General features: G+C 38.2%; 1 protein-coding gene across 1 annotated transcript; it reads left to right on the top strand.

Annotated features, from left to right (window-relative positions):
• Positions 1–8,490: 8,490 nt before the first annotated feature.
• CB1H8orf48 (chromosome B1 C8orf48 homolog) lies at positions 8,491–10,596 on the top strand. The gene has a single exon (XM_027077285.2). It carries the CDS (start codon positions 9,370–9,372, stop codon positions 10,264–10,266), a length of 897 nt encoding a protein of 298 aa, XP_026933086.2. The 5' UTR covers positions 8,491–9,369; the 3' UTR covers positions 10,267–10,596.
• Positions 10,597–22,813: the final 12,217 nt, after the last annotated feature.

Here is a 22,813-nt window from a genome sequence, read left to right as displayed (position 1 = left end):
GACAAGAAACAGTCTCTGCTAGCCGGAACAAAGGCTGATATTGTGAGATTTCAGTGGCATAATATACAGGCTTCAAATAAGAGTTCTGGTCAGCGAGACATAAAGGAAGTGCTTCATTAGCTATCATAGTGCATACCTCTCCGGCTTGTACCACGGGGCAGCACGCAGCAAGGGCATGGGCGCAAAGAATGAGCTATTCACTCAGGTTTCATAATCTTGCTCTGTTTCAGCCTCCTGGGTTGACAGCTTTCAAGTTAAGCATGGAAGGTTCTAAAGAAACAGTCTTACATTCTTCAGTGATAGAGTTTGTTTTTGGAAAATGCCTATCTAAAATAAGGAGATAAAATACGTTGGGTCTGTGAGCTCAATTTATTACATTAGATGTCTTTCCCGAGCATGGTGATATTTTTATGATGGCTTTGAACGCTTCAGTAAAATAGTTCTGTGGAAATATCAGTCTCAAATGAAATTATTTGCAGTTTCTATGTCATTCAACCCTATGCAATCATATGAATATTCATTTTACAGTGAAAGCTTACTTTGTAAGTAGGAAAATTACAGTAAAATGCTTTGCAAAGATATTGAGTAGAAGAAAAATCATCCTATGTAGTAGTTTTCAGGAAAACTACTGTGAATTCCAATTTCTTTCCCCATCATCCGGAGGCACATACCACTATCCCTCAAGAAAACAGAAAACTATATAACTCAACTTCAAATTAATGGCAACATTTCTGGAATCATTTCATGTATCCTCTGTGCTTTGAAGATAAATGTATTATAATTAGGTTCTGATTTACAATAATTTCCTAGATGCCAACATCAGTATTAAATAGTATTGCCCGACGACCCAGGGATCTAACTTCATAAAATTGAATAAAGATGCTGAGAATGGTTCTCAATTTGAAAAGTGAAGGGGAAATAAATAAGGTTAGGAAATCTACGTATTATGCTGTTACTAAAGAATTTTCAAGAAAAATAGCAAAGAAATCATACAATTCAAATTCATATTTAACATTATTTTTTTATGAAGAATAGCACCATTGATGCACTAAAATATATTAGAGATATTAATTTTCTAAAATAACAGTAATTTCTGCCCTACACTTGTTTGGAATTTTACCAGATACTCAAATGGAGCAGTGGAAAATCATTACTTGAAAACATTAAAATCTCTGAAATATATGAATCAAAATACTTTAAAATAACTGTTTAAAAATTAAAATTTTAAATTTTAGTTATTTTCCAGAAAAAACAAAAATTTCTTATTTGAAACACTAGATGTGAGCCATCACTCTAAAGTCTGGCCAATCACATTTGTAATAGTGTCAGAGAATATACATTATATTCACAAGACCCCCAAAGACCTTCATCTAAAACAAAGATACTTTTTTAAAAAAATTAAGTTTATTTATTTATTTTGAGAGAGAGACAGTGTGAGCAGGGGAGGGGCTCTCTCTGTGAGAGAGAGGTGGGGAAAGGGAGAGGGAGAGAGGGAGAGAGAGAAAGAGAGAGAGAGAGAGAGAGAGAGAGAGAGAGAGAGAGAGAGAAGCCCAAGCAGGCTCTGCCCTGCCAGAGCAGAGCCCAACATGGGGCTTGAACCCATAAAACCATGAGATCATGACCTAAGCTGAAACCGAGAGTTGGAAGCCCAACCGACTGAGCCACCCAGGCGCCCCAAAACAAAGATACTTCTTAATTAACAGACAAATAAAGTCAAAATCACTCACTACAATGTAGCTCTACATACCCCAACAAAGCAGTTCGTCTTAAGTGCCTGTATTTAACTACTCTATTTTCTCACTTAGCACATTACAAGCAGTTTTACACTAAAAGGTTATTCTGGAGGCAAACTATCTGACTAGCCTTTAATCTATTTTTCATAAAAAGTACATGCTGTGGGTTCAACTGCATGTCCACCAAATTCTTACGTTGAAGTCCTAACGCCAAGTTCTTCAGAACGTGCATCCCTTTAGAGATCAGGTCTTCATAGAGGTAAGCAACTTAAAATGGGGTCAATCGGGTGAGACACCAATATGGCTGGTGTCCTTAGAAAAGGTGAAATTTGGAATACAGACACACATACAGGGAGAATACCATATGAACATGAAGACAGCCATCTACTAGTGAAGGAGAGAGGCCCAGAGCAGACCCTTCCCTTACAGCCCTCAGAAGGAAACAACCCTGTCAGTGCCTTGATTTCAGACTACTAGTTTCCAGATCATGGGACATTTTCTGTTGTTTAAACCACTCAGTTTGTGGTACTTTATTATAGCAGCCCCAGCAAAGTAATCCATCACACATATTAAAAAGAATGTTCTATCTCTCTGGCAATTTCCTTTAAAAAGAGATAAATTATGGTCATTTTTCTTTATTCTAAAAAATTAAAATTGCAATACTTGGAAGGCCTTGGCTCAAACTGTGTTGCTAGTTTTTATTATAACAGTTATGTATGAATCAATTTGTCTATAATTATCTATTAAAATTAGATAAATAGTAGATATTTAGAAATTATTTAGAAATAAGAACTTGTTAGGGGCACCTGGGTGGCTCAGTCAGTTGAACACCTGACTTTCGATTTTGGCTCAGGTGATGATTCCAGGGTCCTGGGATCGAGTCCCACACTGGGTTCTGCACTGAGCATGGAGACTGCTTGGGATTCTCTCTCTCTCTCCCTCTCTCTCTCTCTCTCTCTCCCTCCCTCTCTCCCTCCCTCTCTCTCCTGCTTCCTCACTCCTGGGCACGTATACTCTCTCTCTCTCTCTCAAAAAAACTTAATGAATAAATATGTAAAATTAAAAATTAAAAAAATGTGTATCCTTGTTGCATTTGCAAGATTTCATTTTATTTAAACTTAAAATTGCTAATGCTTTTATCGTTTTTAAATGTTTATTTATTTTTGAGAGAGAGAGATTGCTCACGTGCATGGGGGAGGGACAGAGAGAGAGAGTCAGAGGATCAGAAGCTGTTTCCGTGCTGATGGCAATATGGGGCTCGAACTTGTGAACTGTGAGATCATGACCTGAGCCAAAGTCCACACTTAACCAACTGAGCCATCCAGGTGCCCCTAAACTTAAGTTTGAAAACCACAAATGCAGGTAATGTGAATAATGCTCCTGTAATATTAAAAAAAAGCACAGACAGTAAATTTACTTACATCTTTAGTTGAGAGTTTGTTCTCTATTAATTGATGAATTTCCTTAATATTTTATCTATCATCTATTTATCTACCAGAGCTTTGCTACAATAGCATCTTATAGGACATTTCTGTGTCATGCAGCTCATTCTGACTTTTGTTTTTCTAAGTTCAAAAATATTTCTAAACTATCAGGAAATTTTATATATGTTTCACATGTCTAAGACAAAGACACAGCTACTTGAAACAATAAAAATTTACTAAACTAGCAGGCTATAAACTAAAAATACAGAGAACTATAGCATTCCAGTATATAAATAATAATCAGTTGCAAGATATAGTAGATCACTGTACAATCACTAACATAAAAGTATATAAAATAAAATGAAGTAAAATCCATGCACTTAAAGAAATGGACAGAATCTAAATGGGGAAACTACCTAAAAGATGTCAAAGTATACTGGAATACTTGTGAAGACATGCCATATTTCTGGATAGGAAGACCCAACTTAAAAAATCCTCAATGTTTATAAATTTAGTGGATTCTAATAAAAGACTGTAGGTTTTTTACTTTTACCCTGAATCAAGACAGGTTGGTCATAAAGATCATTTGGAAAGATAAAGATATAAGAACATACAAGAACTACCTGAAAATGAAGGAGAGGGGTCTGGCCCTATGAGATGTTAAAACATACTACAGAGTCTGTTAAAACAGTATAGTATTGGTATGTAGAAAGTGAAAGAAAAAGCACTGTACTAGAACTGAAACTCAAAACAAACAAACCACAACCCAACACAAACAAACAAAAAACTAAGTGCATATGAGAATTTATGATAAAGTCAGCATCTAAAGACAGTGGGGTAACAAAGAACCTTTTGGTGTATATGGTTGAATCAATGGATAGCCATATAGAAAAGTATAAAATCAGATTTATTCTTCACATTAGAGAAGAAACTATAAAAGAATTAGAGTGTTAACACAGAGAATAAAAAGAATCACAAATACTCTAAGAAAACATGGATAAGTTTATTTATAACATGGGACTAGACAAAAATGTTTAAAGTGATTAAGAATCCTAGAACATAAGGAAACAGATTGATAAATTTGCTACATGAAATAAAAAAATCCAACTTTTGCATGGCAAAGAGCATAGGCAAATGAAACGACAAAGTGTGAAAATCATTTGGGAATGATCTCACAGACAAATGGTTAATATTTCCAATATTAAAGTGATTTTTCTAAGTTTATTTGAGAGAGAGGGGCAAAGAGAGAGGGAGAGAGAGGATCCCAAGCAGGCTCTGCACTGCCAGCACAGGGACTGATGTGGGGCTTGAATCCACAAACCGTGAGATCATGACCTGAGCTGAAATCAAGAGCTGGAGGCTTAACGGAATGAGCCACCCAGGAGCCCCTCCAATATTAGAACAAGTGCTTCTTAAAAATTCAGAAGAATAAATCAAAAATCTTGTGGAAAAATGGGTAAAATAAATGGACAGTACACAAAAAAATAAATATAAACGGCCCTTATACACATAAAATGGTGTTCGGTCTCACTTATAATAAGAGGACTTCAATTTAAAATTACACTGAGATACCATTTCTCATCCATTAGATTCACAAACATTGATAACTCTGAGTACATATCCTGATGGCCAGGCTCTTGGGAACCATTGTTCTTATACACTGCTGACAGGAATGCAAAATATGTATCCCCTATAGAGGGGAATTTGGAAATAAAAAAAATAAAAAAACACCCTACATATGCCTTTGTCTTTTGATTTGCTAATCTCACTCCTAGAAATCTTATTGGAGATATACCTCCACAAATACACAGAAAAGTTCGATTCCTTATAAGACCAAAATGCCCACCAAAATGTGAGAATTATTGGGGTACATTCCCACACAGAAGACAATGCCATTGTAAACAGAGACAAGGAGGATGTCTAGAATGAAGTGAAGTGATATCCTAGATAGGTTTCTAAGAAAAACAACAACAAAACAAACAAAAACAAGTGTAAAGCAATGCATAGAGTATGCTGAATATATATGTATTTTTAAGAAAGAGTGTACAAATGTGTACTGATTTATAATTTCTCAAAGAAACTTGGAAGCATAAATCAAGAACTTTAATGATTGTCAACGGGGAACGTAATCATAGATACAGAGAAAAAGCTAAATTTCTGTGTGCTCTTTTAATTTTTTTTTTCTCTTTCCTTTTTGAAAACTGGTTTTACTTTGGAAGAATTGTGGAGGAAAAGAGACTTGAGAAGTGTTATCAGCCAAATGCAGCGAGGAGACCTCGATACAAGCACGACAGCTTGCAAAAAGGCATTTTTGACGCAGAGAAATTTGACTACAGAATAATTATTAGATTATATTAAGGAATTATTATGTTTTAGGTGTGATAATCATCATAATGCGGTTAGATTTTTAGACAGGCATTACTTCTGAGAGACATAAACTGAATAATTATGGATAAAATAATATTTTATCTTGGATTTTTTACAATGCAGTAGGGGGTAAAAAGTGAAAGGAAGGAACTGATATCTTAAAAGCCCTAAAACTGTACATACATTTTGACCAATCAGGTATAATTTCTGGAATTTATCATAAATGTATAGCTATGAATATACATAAAGATTTAATTAGAGAAACATTTATTCCAATAATTTTTTGGAGCGAAAAACTGGACATACCTTGTGCCTAAATCATTTAATTAAATAAATCAAATATGTATAAATGTTTTCAAAATAAGTTGAATGGAAAAGTCATATTATTACTAATTGAAGAAAATAGTTCATAAAAACATAATATTTTGTTAACAAAAATTATTTAAGGAGAAATAGAAAATGTTTTATAAATGTTTATAGTATAATCATTGGGAGACTGGAATTTGGGCAACTTTTACTTAAAATCAACATTGGAGGTTTATATTTATCTTTTAAAGTACCTACAATAAACATGTATTTCCTTTGCAAAACAATAATTATTAAAGTAAAAGGTGACTTTGCATAAGGTAATCAATTTCAGCAAAATTACAGAAGATACATAGGAAAAAAGAATGGAAAGTTTCAGATATTTGTGAGAGGGAAAACATTTTAAAGACATGAATAACAACCACTGTCCCGTAAGTTGAAATAATTAAAAAAAAATTTTAATGTTTATCTATTTTTGACAGAGAGAGAGAGAGAGAGAATGAGAGAATTAGCAGGGGAGGGGCAGAGAGAGAAGGAGACACAGAATCTGAAGCAAGCTCCAGGCTCTGAGCTGTCAGCACAGAGCCCGACATGGGGCCCGAACCCACAAACCATGAGATCATTACCTGAGCTGAAGTCAGATGCTTAACCGGCTGAGCCACCCAGGCACCCCAATAATGTTTTTAATATGAGTGATATAAGATTCTTTACTCTGCAAAAATCGTTCCTCACCATGAGATTTCTCACACATTCATCTTAGACCCTTAGGAGAAGAAATAATATTTTATTTTGTTTAATCCACAGAACCAAGAACAATGCTGTGAAGTTTAGGTAAAGGGTAGAATATTTTTGAAAGATCTGTTAACTTAATTTCCCTTTTTCATAAACTAGATGCCCTCCTTTTACCCTGTACACCACAATGGCTGTGTGTGTATGCTGAATATATATATATATATATATATATATATATATATATATATATATATATGTATACATGTATATATATATATTTTTTTTTACCAGGAAGCAACTGGAAGTGTGTCCTGTCTCCAAAAAAAGAGAAATAAGAGAGAAAGGGAATTAGACAGGAAGACTAATTTTGACCTTCTCCCTCTGGGGGTAAGCCCCTGGCTGTAAGGCACATTTGATTGTTGAGGGAAAGCTGGACAAAGAGCTTCGCCCTGCTCCCCGTTAAGAACTTTGAAGGAAGAGACAGTGTCTGCAGGGCAACAAAAGTAGTGCCATCGGGTGGTTAGGCCAGTAGCACCTGATTTATCTCCTTACTTCCTATTCCTCCCAGCCCTTGAAGTGGCAAGGGCTCCTGCCTATGCTGTGTGTGCCAGAGCACATTGTTTTTTTAAATTTTTTAATTATGTGTTATTTTTATTTAAATTTGAGAGAGAGAGAGAGAGAATATGAATGAATCCAAATCAGGCTCCGTGCTGAGCATAAGCTCAGTCCCAGGCCCTGGGATCATGACCTGAGCTGAAATCAAGAGTCAGATGCTCAAGCAACTGAGCCACCCAGGCACCCAGAGCACATTAGTTATGGCACTTCACAAGCATACATTTGAGAGAAAAAGAGCCAACCTACAGAAGGGATCCAAACAGCCATGGGTGTCAAAGCATAGGCAAGATAGCCAGGAGACGTTTCGGCAAGTTCCACTAAACTTGCATTTTGTCAGGACCCTGGAAGGAACCTAACTGGGTCTTGGAAAACACACATATTAGAATACTAAACAATTTACTGGCTCATGCTGGTTATTACAAAAAAAAAAAAAAAAAAAGAAAGAAAAGTCAATTATAGGATATTCTCCCCAAAAGTATCTGCTTCTAGGATAAGGTTATTAAAAAATATTTAGCACATTAGGAGACATGAATATAGTTTATTTAAAGTATAGCTCCTTTGATCAATGTTTTCAGTTAAAAAGCGTTATAGTGAATTATGTATAAATATTCAGACGATAAGGAAGGTTTTTAAAATAAACATAAAAAATGAAATCTTGAGCTTTTGAGATGCTGGAAATCACTTGGAGCTATCCACAAATTATATAAAGACCAACATATGATAAAATATTATCTGGGTTGAATAAATGAAGTTGCAATCTCTTTATCATTAATATGAAGCTGGCTCATATTTGAGAGATGCTTTTTGAACATTTCAGACTTTTGACTCTTTGCCAAGGTGGACATTTTTGGAATAACATTAAGTATATCCTGGTTAGACTTGAATAACACACACGGGACTGACCAGGGAGCCCATTCTCTTGAAATTATCTCCCATACTTACAAGACCTAGACTCAGACATTTATTAAGACCTAGAAAAAGTCTATCTTTAGAGTCAACGTATTCTGATTCTAGAGACTAGTTATTAATAAAATTCTGCCATGTTTTAAAAGAGGCTATCCTAAAAGGATATGTCATGTAAAAGAGTAAATGGGTTGGGGTGGGGGTGGTTCAGAAATATAAAGATGGGAGTTCCTTGACCTGGTAGTATTTATTTCACAGAATCTACTTTGTGACGTTGCATTTACTTCTGTTTTCAGAGTCATTCAATGCATTTACTTAACAGATGTATCTAACGCCTTCTAATGGGTCAGGGAGGTTTTAATTTAGTGGGGGGTGTGGGGGGACGTCATCAAATAGCTGCAAACCATGAAAGAAAGGCTGTAAAGAGTCTGGGGCAGGGGTGGGTATGAAGCCCTTCCTGAGGAAATGGGATTTGAAGGGGTAACAATAATAAGTCACATAAAAAGAAGGGGTGCTGACATGCCAGCCAGAGAACTGCTTGAACCAAAGACCTGAGAACCTGTGTTTTGCAAAGCCGGAGCACAGACTGACGTCCCAATACTGGAGCACAGAAAGTTGTGCAAGATGTGCAGGCAGTCTCGTAAGGATGGTTTCAGCAGTTCCATATTTACTCTAAGACATGGTTGACAAAGAGGTGATCTCCTGGCCAGAAGATCTGCAGACGTGTTTTTGCTTGCGCTTTTCGGCCATCATTTTTTTTTTTTTTTTAATTTGGGCAGGGCAACATTCTTGAATTAGTTCAGAGGCCACCTATCCCCCGTTGGCCTCAGACAAATATTTGACCTCTGAGGAAAGGAGTTTGTTAGCTTTTCTAAAGGATTGTCAGATTTTATATTTAAAACAGCACTACAGAAGAGCCGCTGGAAAGCAAACACGGTCCGAGCCTCGCACACCCAGCGAGACCTGCGCTTGTCCGCGCAGCGCAGAGGCGAAGCTGGGGAAGGCGGGGGAAGAGGAGGGGCTCGGCGCCTGCCCGCACCCACTGCGCATGACCGCATGACGCTGCCGCCCCCGTTGCCAAGGCAGCGGGAAGGCGTAGCCCGGAAGGGGAGCCTTGCTGAGCGACAGCCCTGAGACTGATCCCCGGTGCGCTCGGGGCTCGCTAGTTCCTGAGCCAGTCTTGACCGGAACAAAGCCGCTGAACACCCAAGTATGATGCAAAGGGATAGCCACCTGCACAGAGGAATTCACAAGAGCCAGGGGAACTGGCCCAAACGGACTTGAGGGCTATGGCAGACCTTTCTGAGGACACCATTCCTGATGAGGTACAGAGTTCCGGTTCATTCAGCTCCTCTGGAGGACTGCAGCCCTGGCCCCAGGCCTCTGGGAGCAAACCTGCGAGTGGAAAGCCGACCACACCCTTGGAAGACGGAGACAAACAATCTGAGCTTCCAGACTACAAAAATAATGAGGAGAAGTTCAGTAGAAAATGGATCAACTATCTCAAGGGCAAAGAAACTAACTCTGGACAGTACCAACCAGACGCTAAACTTCAGACACAAAGCACTCGGGTATCCGATGAAGAACTGAACGCCCGGCAGTCTTTTTGCGCCGTTAAGATAAGCCTGATCCATCGCAGAGCAAACTTGAAGGAGAAAAAGAGCAGCAGACAAAAAAAGCCACAGCTTAGATTGGTTGCAGAGGCTTCAGAGATAGATGCCTTCAACTGTACTGTGCCTGATGAACTTTTGAACAGAATCTACTTAAAAAACATGACAGCACCAAAACAGGTGGCAACAGCTGATCAACACATTTCTTCTCAGTGCCCCAGTTGCAACAGAAAAAGAGCAGAACTGGCTCAATCGGCCTTTCTGAGACAAAAGAAGACTTTACTGGAGTCACTTCTACTCCAAGAGAAAATGGATGAACATCTTTATACCAGAGACTTTCTTACCCTTATTGGAGATGCACATCAGGGCCTCCCCAGGCTTTCAGATGATCCCAAAATAATCTGGAAAAGACTGAATGAGAAAAGTCAGATCAGAAACTCTGGTTTTGAAAGGTCAGATACAGAACAGGTGTGGCAGAATGAAAAAAGTGTTTGTCATTTACCTTTTCTCCACCACCTGTCCAAACCACTTACGCTATCCAAACAGGACACAGTGTTTATTAATGATAATGTGTAATGTGGATAAATGTTTCTGTTGTGTATTTGAATAATCATCATTTTTACAGGCACTTTGGAAACCAATTTAAGACTTTACTATGTTTTCTTCACAGAGGTGACGACTAAAAACTTTCCATCCAGTACATTTTTTCACATTATAGAGGGCAACATTGTAGATGGTATACTTGTAAAGTTTTCACAATCCAGGAGAGAGATGTTGGTAGTTTAGGGTTTTGACCATACCAACAGAAAGAAGTACAGAAATGTAAGAGATGGTTAGGAGGTAATAACAGCCTTTGGTGAAGTAATGGATATGGGATTTAATAAAGGGTAAATGTTAAGAATGTTACTAAGTTTCTGACTTGTGCATTTGGATGAAAGATAACATCATTAAGATAGGAATATTGGAAAAGATCTTGTTTGATGGTAGTGATTAAGAGTGTGATTATCTGGACAAAGTTTAAGGTATATTTGAGACATCCACATTGAGAGGTTGAGAAACGGTTATTTGTGGGTGCAGTCTAAAGAAAAGGTTGAGCCTAGAGATTTGAAATAAAGTTGGAGGGGTGGTGGTGGTGGAATCATTGACATCTTGTTGGGAATTGAAATAAGAGATACGGTGAGCTTTTCTAGAAGAAAGTAGAGTGAGAGAGAGGAGGGGCTATGAGCAACTCCTGAGAAATTCAGCAACTATCGGCTGGGTGGGAGAGAATAAGCCAGCAAAGGAGGTTGAGAAGAAATGATCATAGGAAACCAGGAATGTGTCATGTTACAGAGATCAAAGAAAGAATATTCCAAAAAGGATGGGTTGTCTAAGCATGCTAACTCAACAGAAAGTTCCTGTGAGATAACTAAGTTATGTGTTGGATTCTGTTGACCTTAGCAATAGTCACTTCACTTACAGAAATTGGGCAGACAGACTAAGTGGATTGAGGAGTAGATGTAAGTTATGGAAATGAAGACTTTGAATACACTATATTCCTGGTTAAGTGCAGGGAGATGGGGGCGACGGGGTAAGCTGGAGATAGATACAGAATTGAGGAAAGAATGCTCTAAAAAGCCATTTTGTTCATAAAGATTCTATGAAAGTTTTCTTGTTCCTCCTAATTTCCATTCTGATGAAACAGTATCACCCCCTGGAGAATACCATGGTAATCTGAAAATACATTTGTTGGAAAAGTGTTAGATGCATTCCGAGAAATTTTATCTGTTATTTCCCTATAAAAACATAAATCCTAGAATTACCGACAGCATCTGGACGTCATTTTTCTACATGTCTAACACCTAAGCTGTCACAGTCAAAAAGAAACTTGTAAAAATCAGCACAAAACAGTTTTTGTATCATGTTCCAATAACACTCTTTGGAGTTTAGACCTTCATTTATGTATAAAGATACTGTTGTATCCTGTAGAATTTAGCCTATTTCCTGTTAGTCATTCCTAAATAAAATGGAAAACAAATCATTACCATTTTCATAGTAACTTTTTATTTAAAATCCACATTATGTCATTCTTTCTTTGCCATCTCAATATATTCACATTTCACAATCAAATTCAGAATAATTTCCCATTTAGAATTCCCCATTAAAGGTCATAATCCACCCCTTTAGTCAACTAAGCTAGAAATGTTAGAGTCATTATTTGTTCCTCCTCTTTTAACAACCCCCAAGCTAACTACTTTTCAGCAAGACCACTGGATCATTCTTTAGTATCTTCGGACCATGACTTCTCATTTCCATCTCATTACCACTATCCTCGTCATGTCAGCCTCTCACTCCCGGCTTCCCTCCTCTCCAGTCCATTGTCTGCACAGTTGGCAGAATTATTTCTCTAACACAGAGACCTGTTCAACTTATTTCCTTGATTAAAAAAGTAGTAACTGATTTATCAGTGTTGTAGAAATAGCTCAAATTAACCAATGCCACATAGAGGTTCCTTCATATCTGGTCCCCATTTACCTATCTAATCTCATCTTCTTCTATGCCTCCCCCCCCCAAACCCCCATATTTTATCCTCTACACAACTTTCGCATCTCTGAAGTCTCTTGTTCTTTGTGCTGCTGTGGTCTACAAGTAACATTTGTTTTATTCAAATTCTCTTAATTGTCTTTTATAGCTGGTGTACTCTTTAATTTTGTTTTAGTTCTTCTATTTCACTATAGTAAATAGGTAATACAGTTACACGGTTTAAAAAATCAAAATGATGTTAAAAGGTTTTAGTATGCAGTTTTCCTACCCCCCTGATCCCATCCCATCCCACTTAATTCTATGCTGTCCAGCCAGACCCTTGCCTGCCAGGGGTTAACTCTTTACTTGCTGAATGATCAGACAACCGGGTATCCCAGGATGAGGACAGAGGTAGAAGAAATGCAGGAATTGGGGAGCGGCCATTTACCAATCAGGACAGAGTATTTCCAGATTTTAAACAGTCGGAACTGAATTAGTGTGTATGAGCTGAATATCCATGTTAACCGTAAGTAGCCACTTACGCTAGTTTCTTAGGCCTTTCAAGTGTTTATGCAAACATAAACATCAAAGACAACTTATGTACTCTCTTCTGTACCTTGTTTTTCCCCCCCTGTTATAACGTGTGTGTGTGCGTACATATATCATAAAATTTGCTATTTTAGCCATGGCTAATTGTACCATTCAGTGGCATAATTTACATTTACAATGTTGTATAGTTTCTCATCACCCCAAACAGAAACTCCAGATCCATTAAGCAATAACCGCCCCCTCCCCCCGCCCCATTTGCTCCTTCCAGTTCCTGGTAGCTGGCCTCTAAGGTACTGTGTCAATGAATTTGCTTATTCTAGACATTTCATATAAATGGAATCAAAATATTTGTTCTTCTGTGTCTGGCTTATTTTGCCACACATCGTTTTGAAGATTCACCTATATTGTAGCATGTATCAGAATTTCATTCTGTTTAAGACTGAATATTATACCGTTACATGCATATACATTAGATGTATGTTTATTCATTCATCTGCTGATGGACACTTGGGTTGTTTCCACTTTTTGGTTACTGTGAATAATGCCACTGTGAGTGTTGGCATACAAATATCTGTTTGGACACCCGTTTTCAATTCTTTGGGGTCGATACCTAGAAGCAGAATGGCTGGGTCACACGGTAATTCTAACTTTTTGAAGAACTGCCAGATGGTTTCCACAGCAGTTACAGAACTTTACATTTCCACGAGCAAGGTACAAGGGTTCCGAATTTTCCATGTCTTGTTATGTTCTATTTTTTAAAAATGATAACCATGCAAGTAGGTGTGAAGCAGCGACTCATTTCACTTTGGATTTTCATTTGCCTGATGAGGTTGAGCATCTTTTCAAGTGCTTATTGGCCATATGTGCATCATCTTTGGAGAAATGTCTATTCAAAGACCTTTTTTGTTTTAATTGGGTTGACTATTTTATTGAATTGGAAGAGTTATTGATATATTCTGGATCTGAAAATCTTATCAGATATGTGAGTTGCAAATATTTTCTTCCATTCTGTGGGTTGCCTTTTCAGTCTCTTAATAGTGTTCTTTGGTGCATAAAACTTTTGGATTTTAATGTAGTCAAATGTGTCTGTTTTTTCTTTTGTTGTTTATACTTTTGTTGTCATAGTTAAGAAAGCATTGCCAAATCTAAGGTCATGTGTATTTGTCCCTCTGTTTTCTTCTAAGTGTTCTGTGGTCTTAGGTCTTGTGTTTAGGTCTTTAACCCATTTTGAATTTTCTTATTTATGGTGTGAAGTAAGGCTTCGTTCTTCTACATGTGGATATCCAGTTTTTCCAGCACAATTATTGAAGAGACTGCTCTTTCCCCATTGAACAGTTTCAGCACTCCTCTCAAAAATCAGTTCACCATAAATTTGAGGGTTTATTCCTAGACACTAAATGCTATTCCACTGATCTGTAGGTCTCCTTATGCTGGTACCACAATGTCTCATTATTGTGCTTTGTAGTTAGTTTTGAAATCAGTACATGTGAAATCTTCTTCTCTGGTATTCTTTTTCAAGACTGTTTTGGCTATTCAGTGTCTCTTAAGAGTCCATATAAATTTTAGGATGGTTTCTTCCATTTCTGCAATAAACATCATTGGAATTTTGATGGGGATTGCATGGAATCTGTAAATTGCTTTGATAATATTGTCATCTTAACTATATTAAGTCTTCCTTCCAATCCAAGCACAAGGGATGTTTTTTCATTAATGTAGCCTTTTAATTTCTCTCAGCAGTGTTTTGTAGTTTTCAGTGTATAAGTTGTAGGATTCTTTTGTTGAATCTGTTCCTAAGCACTGTATTTTATTCCCTTGTTTGCTATTGTAAATGAAGTTTTTTCCAATCCAATTTCTTCTTGGATGTCCACTGATAGTGAATAAAACCACAACTGATTTTTTGCATGTTGATTCTGGATCCTGAAAATTTGTTTCAATTCACTTATTGGCTCTAACAGGTTTTTGGGTTTTTTTTAGTGGATTATTTAGAGTTTCCTAGCTATAAGATTATGTCATCTGTGAACAGAGGTAATTTTACTTTTTCCTTCCAATTTGGATATTTTTTTTTCTTTTTCTTTTTTGCTTAATTTGGTTCTCACTTCTAGTACTATAATGAATACCAGTGGTGAAAACAGACATCCTCATCTTGTCCCTGGTGGTTTTTTGTTTTTGTTTTTTTTTAATTGTTTTAACGTTTGTTTATTTTTGAGAGACAGAGATAGAGTGTGAGCAGGGAGATGCAGAGAGATAGAGGGAGACATGGAATCCAAAGCAGGCTCCAGACTCTGAGCTGTCAGCACAGAGCCTGATGCGGGGCTCAAACCCACAAACCCTGAGATCATGACCTGAGCCAAAGTTGGATGCTTAACCCACAGGAACCCAGGCTCCCCCGTCTTGTCCATGGTTTGAGGGGAAGAGCTTTCAGTCTTGGACCATTGAATGTGATGTTAGTTGTGGGTTGTTTATAAGTGGGCTTCTTATATTGAGGAAGTTCCCTTCTAAACTTGTTAAATTTTTATCACAAAAAAATGTTTAATTTTGTCCAAAAAAATTTTTTTCTGCATCAATTGAGATGATCATATGGTTTGCTGTACCATTTCGCCCAACCTAAAACCTTGTTTTCATTGCACTCATTTGATAACCCTAAAACAATTGACTAATTAAAATCAATCATGCTCCTATGGGATTAATATAAATTCATATTAGAATACTTGTGTCTCAACATGTTTTTCCTTATTACTTGGTTGTGAGCATCTCAAGTGTAGAGACTTTACATTATATCATATCTATGGCATGTAGCACAGTTGAGCATGAATGGGGCCCAACAAAAGCTTCATGGGTGAAAAAACAAGTGCATCAAAGCAATGAAATTTAATATGTCTTTTGCACCAAAATAGGAAAAATAATTCGGGCATACCCCTTTCTGTCAACATTTTGCTTTTGTGCAGCTATCATTTTTCTTTCTCTTTCCATGGGTTGATGCTTCCCTTTTATCATGAATACACATACATTTTCTCAGTGGCAAATTAATAGAATGTTTTTGATAAGACATCTTTCCAGAAGTATGTGACTGATTAATACAGTTTTCATTTTAAAAAATATAAAAATATTTCTTTGGAATCCACGTTTTCAGATAGAAAAAAAATCATCTGAATTATTCATTTTAAAGATAATTCAGGGGCTCCTGGGTGGCTCAGTCAGTTAAAGCATCCGACTCTTGATTTTGGCTCAGATCATGATCTCACAGTTCATGAAATAGAGCCCAGCGTCAGGCTCTGTGCTTATAGTGCAGAATCTGGGGGTTCCCTCTCTCCCTCTCTCTCTGCCCTTCCCCTGCTCACTCTCTCTCTCTTAAAATAAATTAATTAAAAAAATAAAGATAATTCATGGGTTTCTGCATTTTGAAGCAACAAGTTTCTTGTTGCTAAACTTGAACAAAATTTTTTATTGCCTCTGAGTACATCCAAAAGGAATGAATATCCTTTTTCCAAACTCTTTATAGCTGCACTCAAGAGATTCCAGTACAGCTGGAAAAGAAAGTCCAACAGATCAGATGCTGAAAAACCACATATTTCCCCAATGCACTAAAAACGCATCCAGCAACTTAGGAATATACAAATATGCAATTTGTGTAATTGTAAGATACAAATTACATAAATATGCATCTATTTAGTTTACCTTCTGTCATCTAGAATTGTTATAAAAATTTCTGCCTCTGCAAATCTCTATGCCTTTAATAAACAATATAATAATGAAATCCTTAAGGCAGAAGTAAGTGATGTGTCAGACGGAGAGAAAAGAAAGTTCAGTTCTGAACGTCTGAGTCATTCAAATTCCAATCTCAGAGCTATTTAGGAATGTTTGGGACACCCAGCTCAGAATATCTCCCATTTTAAACATATTAGTTTGTTTCATGATGGAACCTAATATAGTAATTTAGTTGTATCCGCAGCAGCATGAACAAGTTGCAAAGACATAGGAATTGTGGCTCTACCTAGGTGTGGTCTTAGCCCCTCATTTTTTTTCTGGAATTGACAGATGAAAATGACATACATACATAGTTAATTTAACATACAGAAAAGGAAAAGTCAGCTGAACTTCTGTTCTCAGTTGCTAATACCCTTTGGAATAGGAAATACAGAAAATTTCCAACTTGCGGCAGACTCAAATTACAGGGAAAAATGCAAAATTCTATCAGGGTGGCAGAAATAATCTTAACGCCTGGTTTTGTCGACCCCACTGTTTGTTGACGTATTAACTGAGGTTTAGGAGAAAGTACATTGTGGTGCATGCCACCAAAAATTTGCTTTGGATGTCAAGACTGATGACCCCACACAATGCCTGAGAGGTTATGAAAGGTTTATTACTCACATAATGAAGTCTTCTCGGAGGGACAAAGGGCAAACTCCCAAGCAGATCTCCAATTGGCTCCAAAAAGAGGAAAAGAGGTCGCCTTGGCTTTTCTTGCCATTAGAGACTGGAGCTGAGGTGAGGATTCCCACCTGTGTGCTGGGACCAGCATGGTTTCAATTTCCTGCCAGTAACAAATAAGGGAGCACCTGGGCTTTCTTCTTAGCTAACCCAAATGTAGGGCAGAAGGGTGGGGCTGGCAAGTTTTGACTGTCAAACATCAAAAATGCAATCAGACTCGTTAGAATAACTCACCCCTGATATCTGACTGATGACGGAAATACACTATATTGCATTAAATGAAATTTTGACTCATTAAAGTATGCTGTAATGATGCTCTGTGAATCCTGTAGCCTGAAACTGGTGAGGGTAATAGAAGTCCCACCTACCACTTGTTCAAGAGACCAGCATTGTGTATTTTTAGAAGTGAAATGGTCACTTTGAACAACGAGCTCCAACGTGGATGTACTGTGACTTTAATATGTAACCTTGATTTATATTTTGAGGATCTGTCAGGCAAGAGATTCCCATAGTTACGTTCACCAAAGATAGAAACTTTGGATACGTAATTGCTGTTGCTCTCATTGGTGGAGCTGCTGGCAATGGCCCACGAGTCTGTCAACAGGCACAGATGGAATCAATTGTTGGCCAGGGTAGGATGACTGCCTAAAGTTCAGCTGATTTGGCTGACCCTTGGCTCCCATTCTCTACCAAGGACGTCCAGATTAAGGAATTAAAAGCAGAAGCTCTCCAGTAAATTCCATTCTGTGCTGTTTTGATGCTGTCCATAAAGGGTACATGCCCCCGTTGCTGTTCACTCATGGGATCCCGAAGGGCTACCTAAGTAACCAGGGGTTTGAAAGAGAAGCAACAGGTCCCCATCTCTTTCTTGTAGGTGGAATACTCCTAAGGGTCCAGACTTCGCTGTATCTCGTACGTAACATTTCTCTCTTGGGGAGGCTCCGGTGTTTCTGCTGAGCTTGTAGAATGCTGCCTCCATGACCCTCAGAACGATATGGAGCTTCAAAGACTCAGGGCCTGTGAGAACCTATGTTTCCAGAAGAGCTCAGTCTGCAGTCCCTAACTGCCACTCTAATGGAACCGAGAAGGGCAGTGACGCCACCAAAAATCTATGGGTGGTCCAGAAATTTTAGGAAGGATGACAAGTGTGAGAGAAGCATGCTAAAACCTCTCCAGTGACTGATTCTCTGGGGGCAGGGAGAGGGAACACTAACGGAACTACCTGTGTATTGCAATTTGAACAAATTCTAGAGCCCTTTGTTACAAGGGGCCCCAATTCAAGTGGGCTTATTTGTAAATAATAGCAGAAACAGACTTAAGTAAAATGTGTAAGGGAGGACCAAGTTGCCTCCAAATCCCAAAACGTCCTAAAAGATGCTGGGCTTAATATGGTGGCTACAGAGAGTGACAACTGCTACTTCTTGATAGTGTTAAAGATGTAGTAGGGGCGCCTGGGTGGCTCAGTCGGTTAAGCGGCCAACTTTGGCTCAGGTCATGATCTCACGGTCCGTGAGTTCGAGCCCCACGTCGGGCTCTGTGCTGACAGCTCAGAGCCTGGAGCCCGTTTCGGATTCTGTGTCTCCCTCTCTCTGACCCTCCCCTGTTCATGCTCTGTTTCTCCCTGTCTCAAAAATAAAATAAGACGTTAAAAAAATAAATAAATAAAGATGTAGAGGCCTTCCACTTAACAAATAATTTTCAGGAATTTGACCAGGGATGCTGGGCCTTGAGACGCCCATTCCCCTTTTTGAGCTCCCTCTTTTCTTCCTTCTTTGTTTTTAATTTCGTCCTTCCATCAAAAAAAAAATATTGTATTTCATGCAACGTGGAGTGCACACATCAAAGCCACCTAGAAAAAATTTTAATGCATTAAAGACAATAATAACAACAACCTGTGTGTGTGTGTGTGTGTGTCTGTGTGTGTGAAGCAGGTAGACTACATGGACAAAATTCTGGTCCCCATGGGGGAGAAAGCTTTGAGGAAAACACCCCATCCATTTGACTTCATCTCTTAAATGAAAGAACGTTTCTATTGCCTCGGGAGGTTATCACACTCTGCTCCAGGATGGCAGCTTTTCCAAAGTCAGGATGTGATAATGCACACCCCTGGAGAGATTTTCTTCCACAATGAAGTGGTATGAGGGAAAACAAAACAAAACAAAACAAAAACAAAAACACAAACATTTGCACAACCACTCTCTTCAAGATAATACCATAAATATGATATTTAATATTTTCATTTTACAGTATAGGCCGTACAAACTTACTAATTCCTTAGCAAAACACGGATTCTTTAGGGGGGAAAAAGCTGTGTAAGACAATCTGTCTCTTCCTCTTGCCTAGTTTCTGGTGGTTTGCTGACAATTTTTTATATTCCTTGGCTTATAGACACATTATCCCAATCTTTGCCTTCATGTCAGGTTGAGTCCTCCCTGTGTGCATGTACAAATTTCCCCTTTTTATGAGGACGCCAGTCCGGGCGCCCCCAATTATCTCCTTTTAACTGGACTATCTTTAAAGATCCTATCTCCAACTAAAGTCACATTCTTCAGATTAGGACTTTGATATGTAAGCGGGGAAGGAGAGGAGTGGAACACAATTCAAACCCAAGCAGAGGGGGTGGCAGGTAAAGGATTGGGATGAAATTCCCAGAATTTCATTTTAGCTAAATCATTCTAGAATCTTAAGTTGAAGACAGGTAGTCAAGATAATAATTTTCAATCATGCTACACATTAGGATTACCTGAGAAGCTCTCAAAATAAACCACTACCCAGGCTTTCCTTCTAGGCATTCTGACTTGTCCTGGGGCAGAGACGTGGCAACAGTATTTTTCAGAAGCTTCTCAAGGGAGTATAATACACAGCTGCATTTGGAACTACTTTTTTGGAATGATAAGGCTGAAGGCAGGAAGACCAACTCTGAGGTTGTTTTGTTAATCAAGGAAAGAGATAATAATGCTCTGAAGCTGGCATCAGCAGTGGGAAAGAGAAAGAGAGGAAGAGATAGGTGGGTTCTAGAAACAGGAAGTAAATCAGCAGGACTTAAGACTGAATGGGGTGGGGGGGTTGGTAGGGAAGAACAAAGTTGATGCCTCTGTTCCCATCAGCTACGTGCTGGTGTCATCAACAGACATCAAAGATAAAAGAGGTTTGTTCTCTTGGGGGAGAGCGAAATAACTGAACTGATGGAGTTTTTAACAAACTTGTTATTTTGAGATAATTATAGAGTCACATGCAGTTCTAATAAATAGTACAGAGAGATCTGATGTACCATCTACCCAGTTTCTTTCGATTGTAACATCTGGCAAAACTATAATAGTATATCACAGCAGGATGTTGATACAGTGGAGATACAAAACAGTTCCAGGGGTACCTGGGTGGCTCAGTCGGTTAAGCATACGACTCTTGATTTGGCTGATCATGGTTCATGAGTTCAGGGCCCCATGTTGGGCTCCGCACTGGCTGTGTGCAGCCTGCTTGGGATGGTCTCTCTCAAAATAAATAAACATTTAAAAACAAATGGGGCACCTACGTGGCTCAGTGGGTTGAGCATCGACTCTTGATTTTGGTTCAGGTCACCATTGCATGGTTTGGGAGTTTGAGACCCGCGTCGGGCTTTGTGCTGACAGCATGGAACCTGCCTGAGGTTTTCTCTCTCTCTCTCTCTCTCTCTCTCTCTCTGCCCCTCCCCTACTCGTGCACTCTCTCTCTCTCTCAAATTAAATAAACTTAAAAAAAAAAAAGAACACTTCCATTATCACAAGATCCGCTGAGTTTGAGATGCTGGCAGAGAGTGGTCAGGTAAGACTTGCTCTTCCTTACCTAGTTTTGATCACTCTAAGGTACCAGAAATCTGCCAAAACTAAGTAATATCCACCTATGTCAGGGACCTCAATGTAATAATATAACAGAAGAATTTGTAAACTTAGGATTGTATGTTTGTGCAGTGGGGTGTTGGAAATACACATACCTCTAGAACCATTCAGGGAAATTGTTTATACACACATACTCATAATGCACGCACACTCACAGATGCACACACATATATACCACAAGACTGTGCAAGCACAGAAACCATTCTTATTAGAAGATTCAGAATTCTGTGAGTGGCCACTCCATGAACCCCTCACATTTGAAGTGACAATACTGTCTTTTAAAGGGTGTGTTTCATTTTAACTACAGCCAAAAAGTGGGAGATTAAAAACAGCTGGAACATATGTCTATTTTCACCTCCTCCATCTGGAACTTTGTTTTTGGATATCACAGACATTTTCCAAACAAAACTCTGCTGAACAAAATGATAAATGTGGAAGAGACATGTATGTTCTTTTTTTGTTTGAAGAGCTTTCTAGAATTCAAAGCATTGGTGTGTTTTTCAAACATAAAGCTAAACCTTTGAACATCACAAATAGAGTTTGCTTTCGACGGGTGACGTGGCATTGATTTCATATTTGAAATTGGGCAATGTTGTGAGCTACAATGCTGGTTCCTTAATCAGTAGGTCCTGTTAAATGGGAAATAAAAATGAAGTCTTTTCTTATATGTTGATATTTAAATACAACAACTAGACAACTAAAATAATGTGCTAGCCAATCTTGCAAGTTTCTGTTGGTAACTTACTAATTCATCCTTTTCCTTAAACTGCCCCACCAAAACTACTGTACTAGACCCTTATCAAGTCCTGCCTTAATGACTGCAATAACTTTTTCATTCTTTCCCTGACCACGCTATGCTTTTACGTCAATACCTCTATGCAATTCCAGGTTAACATTTAAAAAATGCTTTGGTAACATCATTCCCATTGTGTGTGGACTAAACTCCAAAATTCTTGACCTTTATTGTGTAGGTGCAAGTTTGAGCCCAGATTTGGTTCAAATGCCAGTTTTTCCAATTTTCCAAGTACATTCTGCAAAGGCTCGTTGTCCTAGATTAACCGGTATGATAGTTACCTTAAGCTACTGTGTGGGTTGCCAGAGAGAAAGAACCCAGGAAAGATAGAGGTTTGGCATGGGGCTCCTGGGTGGCTCAGTCAGCTAAGCATCTGACTTCAGCTCAACTCATGACCTCAAGGATCATGAGTTCAAGCCCCAGGACAGGCCCTGTGCTGACAGCTCAGAGCCTGGAGCCTCCTTAGGATTCTGTGTCTTCCTCTCTCTCTGCCTCCCCCCACCCCCCAGCTTATGTCTGTCTCTTTCAAAAATGAATAAATATTTAAAAAGAAAGAGGTTTGGCACAATGAGGAAGAAATCATTATTTCAAATTTTGTCTATGACATCTAGGTGAATATCTTGATTGAGAACCAAGGAAAGAGAGAAGCAAAGATAAAACTTTTGCAGGCAGTAAAAAATTATAATTGCCATGTTCATCCAATGTAAGACTATTAAATATAAATTTACTACACTACAAAAACATATAGCCTGGGGGTGTAGCATATTTAAAACCCCCAATTTTACTGGATAATAAAGCAATAGAATTAAAGCATACTCTATAAAAATGACAGAAACAATATTAAACAAAAGTTCAAATAAAAATCTTGGTGCCATTTACCTCGAACTTTTGGCTCAATATACAATATTTCAGAGATTATGGCTATTTGACCATCTCAGCAGCTGTTTTCACAGACTAAAGATATAGACTTGGGTTT

Source organism: Acinonyx jubatus, chromosome B1 (genome assembly GCF_027475565.1).
Source record: "Acinonyx jubatus isolate Ajub_Pintada_27869175 chromosome B1, VMU_Ajub_asm_v1.0, whole genome shotgun sequence".
Taxonomy (NCBI): domain Eukaryota; kingdom Metazoa; phylum Chordata; class Mammalia; order Carnivora; family Felidae; genus Acinonyx; species Acinonyx jubatus.
This window is presented reverse-complemented; position numbering and strand designations above follow the sequence as displayed.

Bases quoted from the DNA above. Each gene is read 5' to 3' on its own strand.
- CB1H8orf48 (XM_027077285.2), top strand. From the start codon at position 9,370: ATGGCAGACCTTTCTGAGGACACCATTCCTGATGAGGTACAGAGTTCC.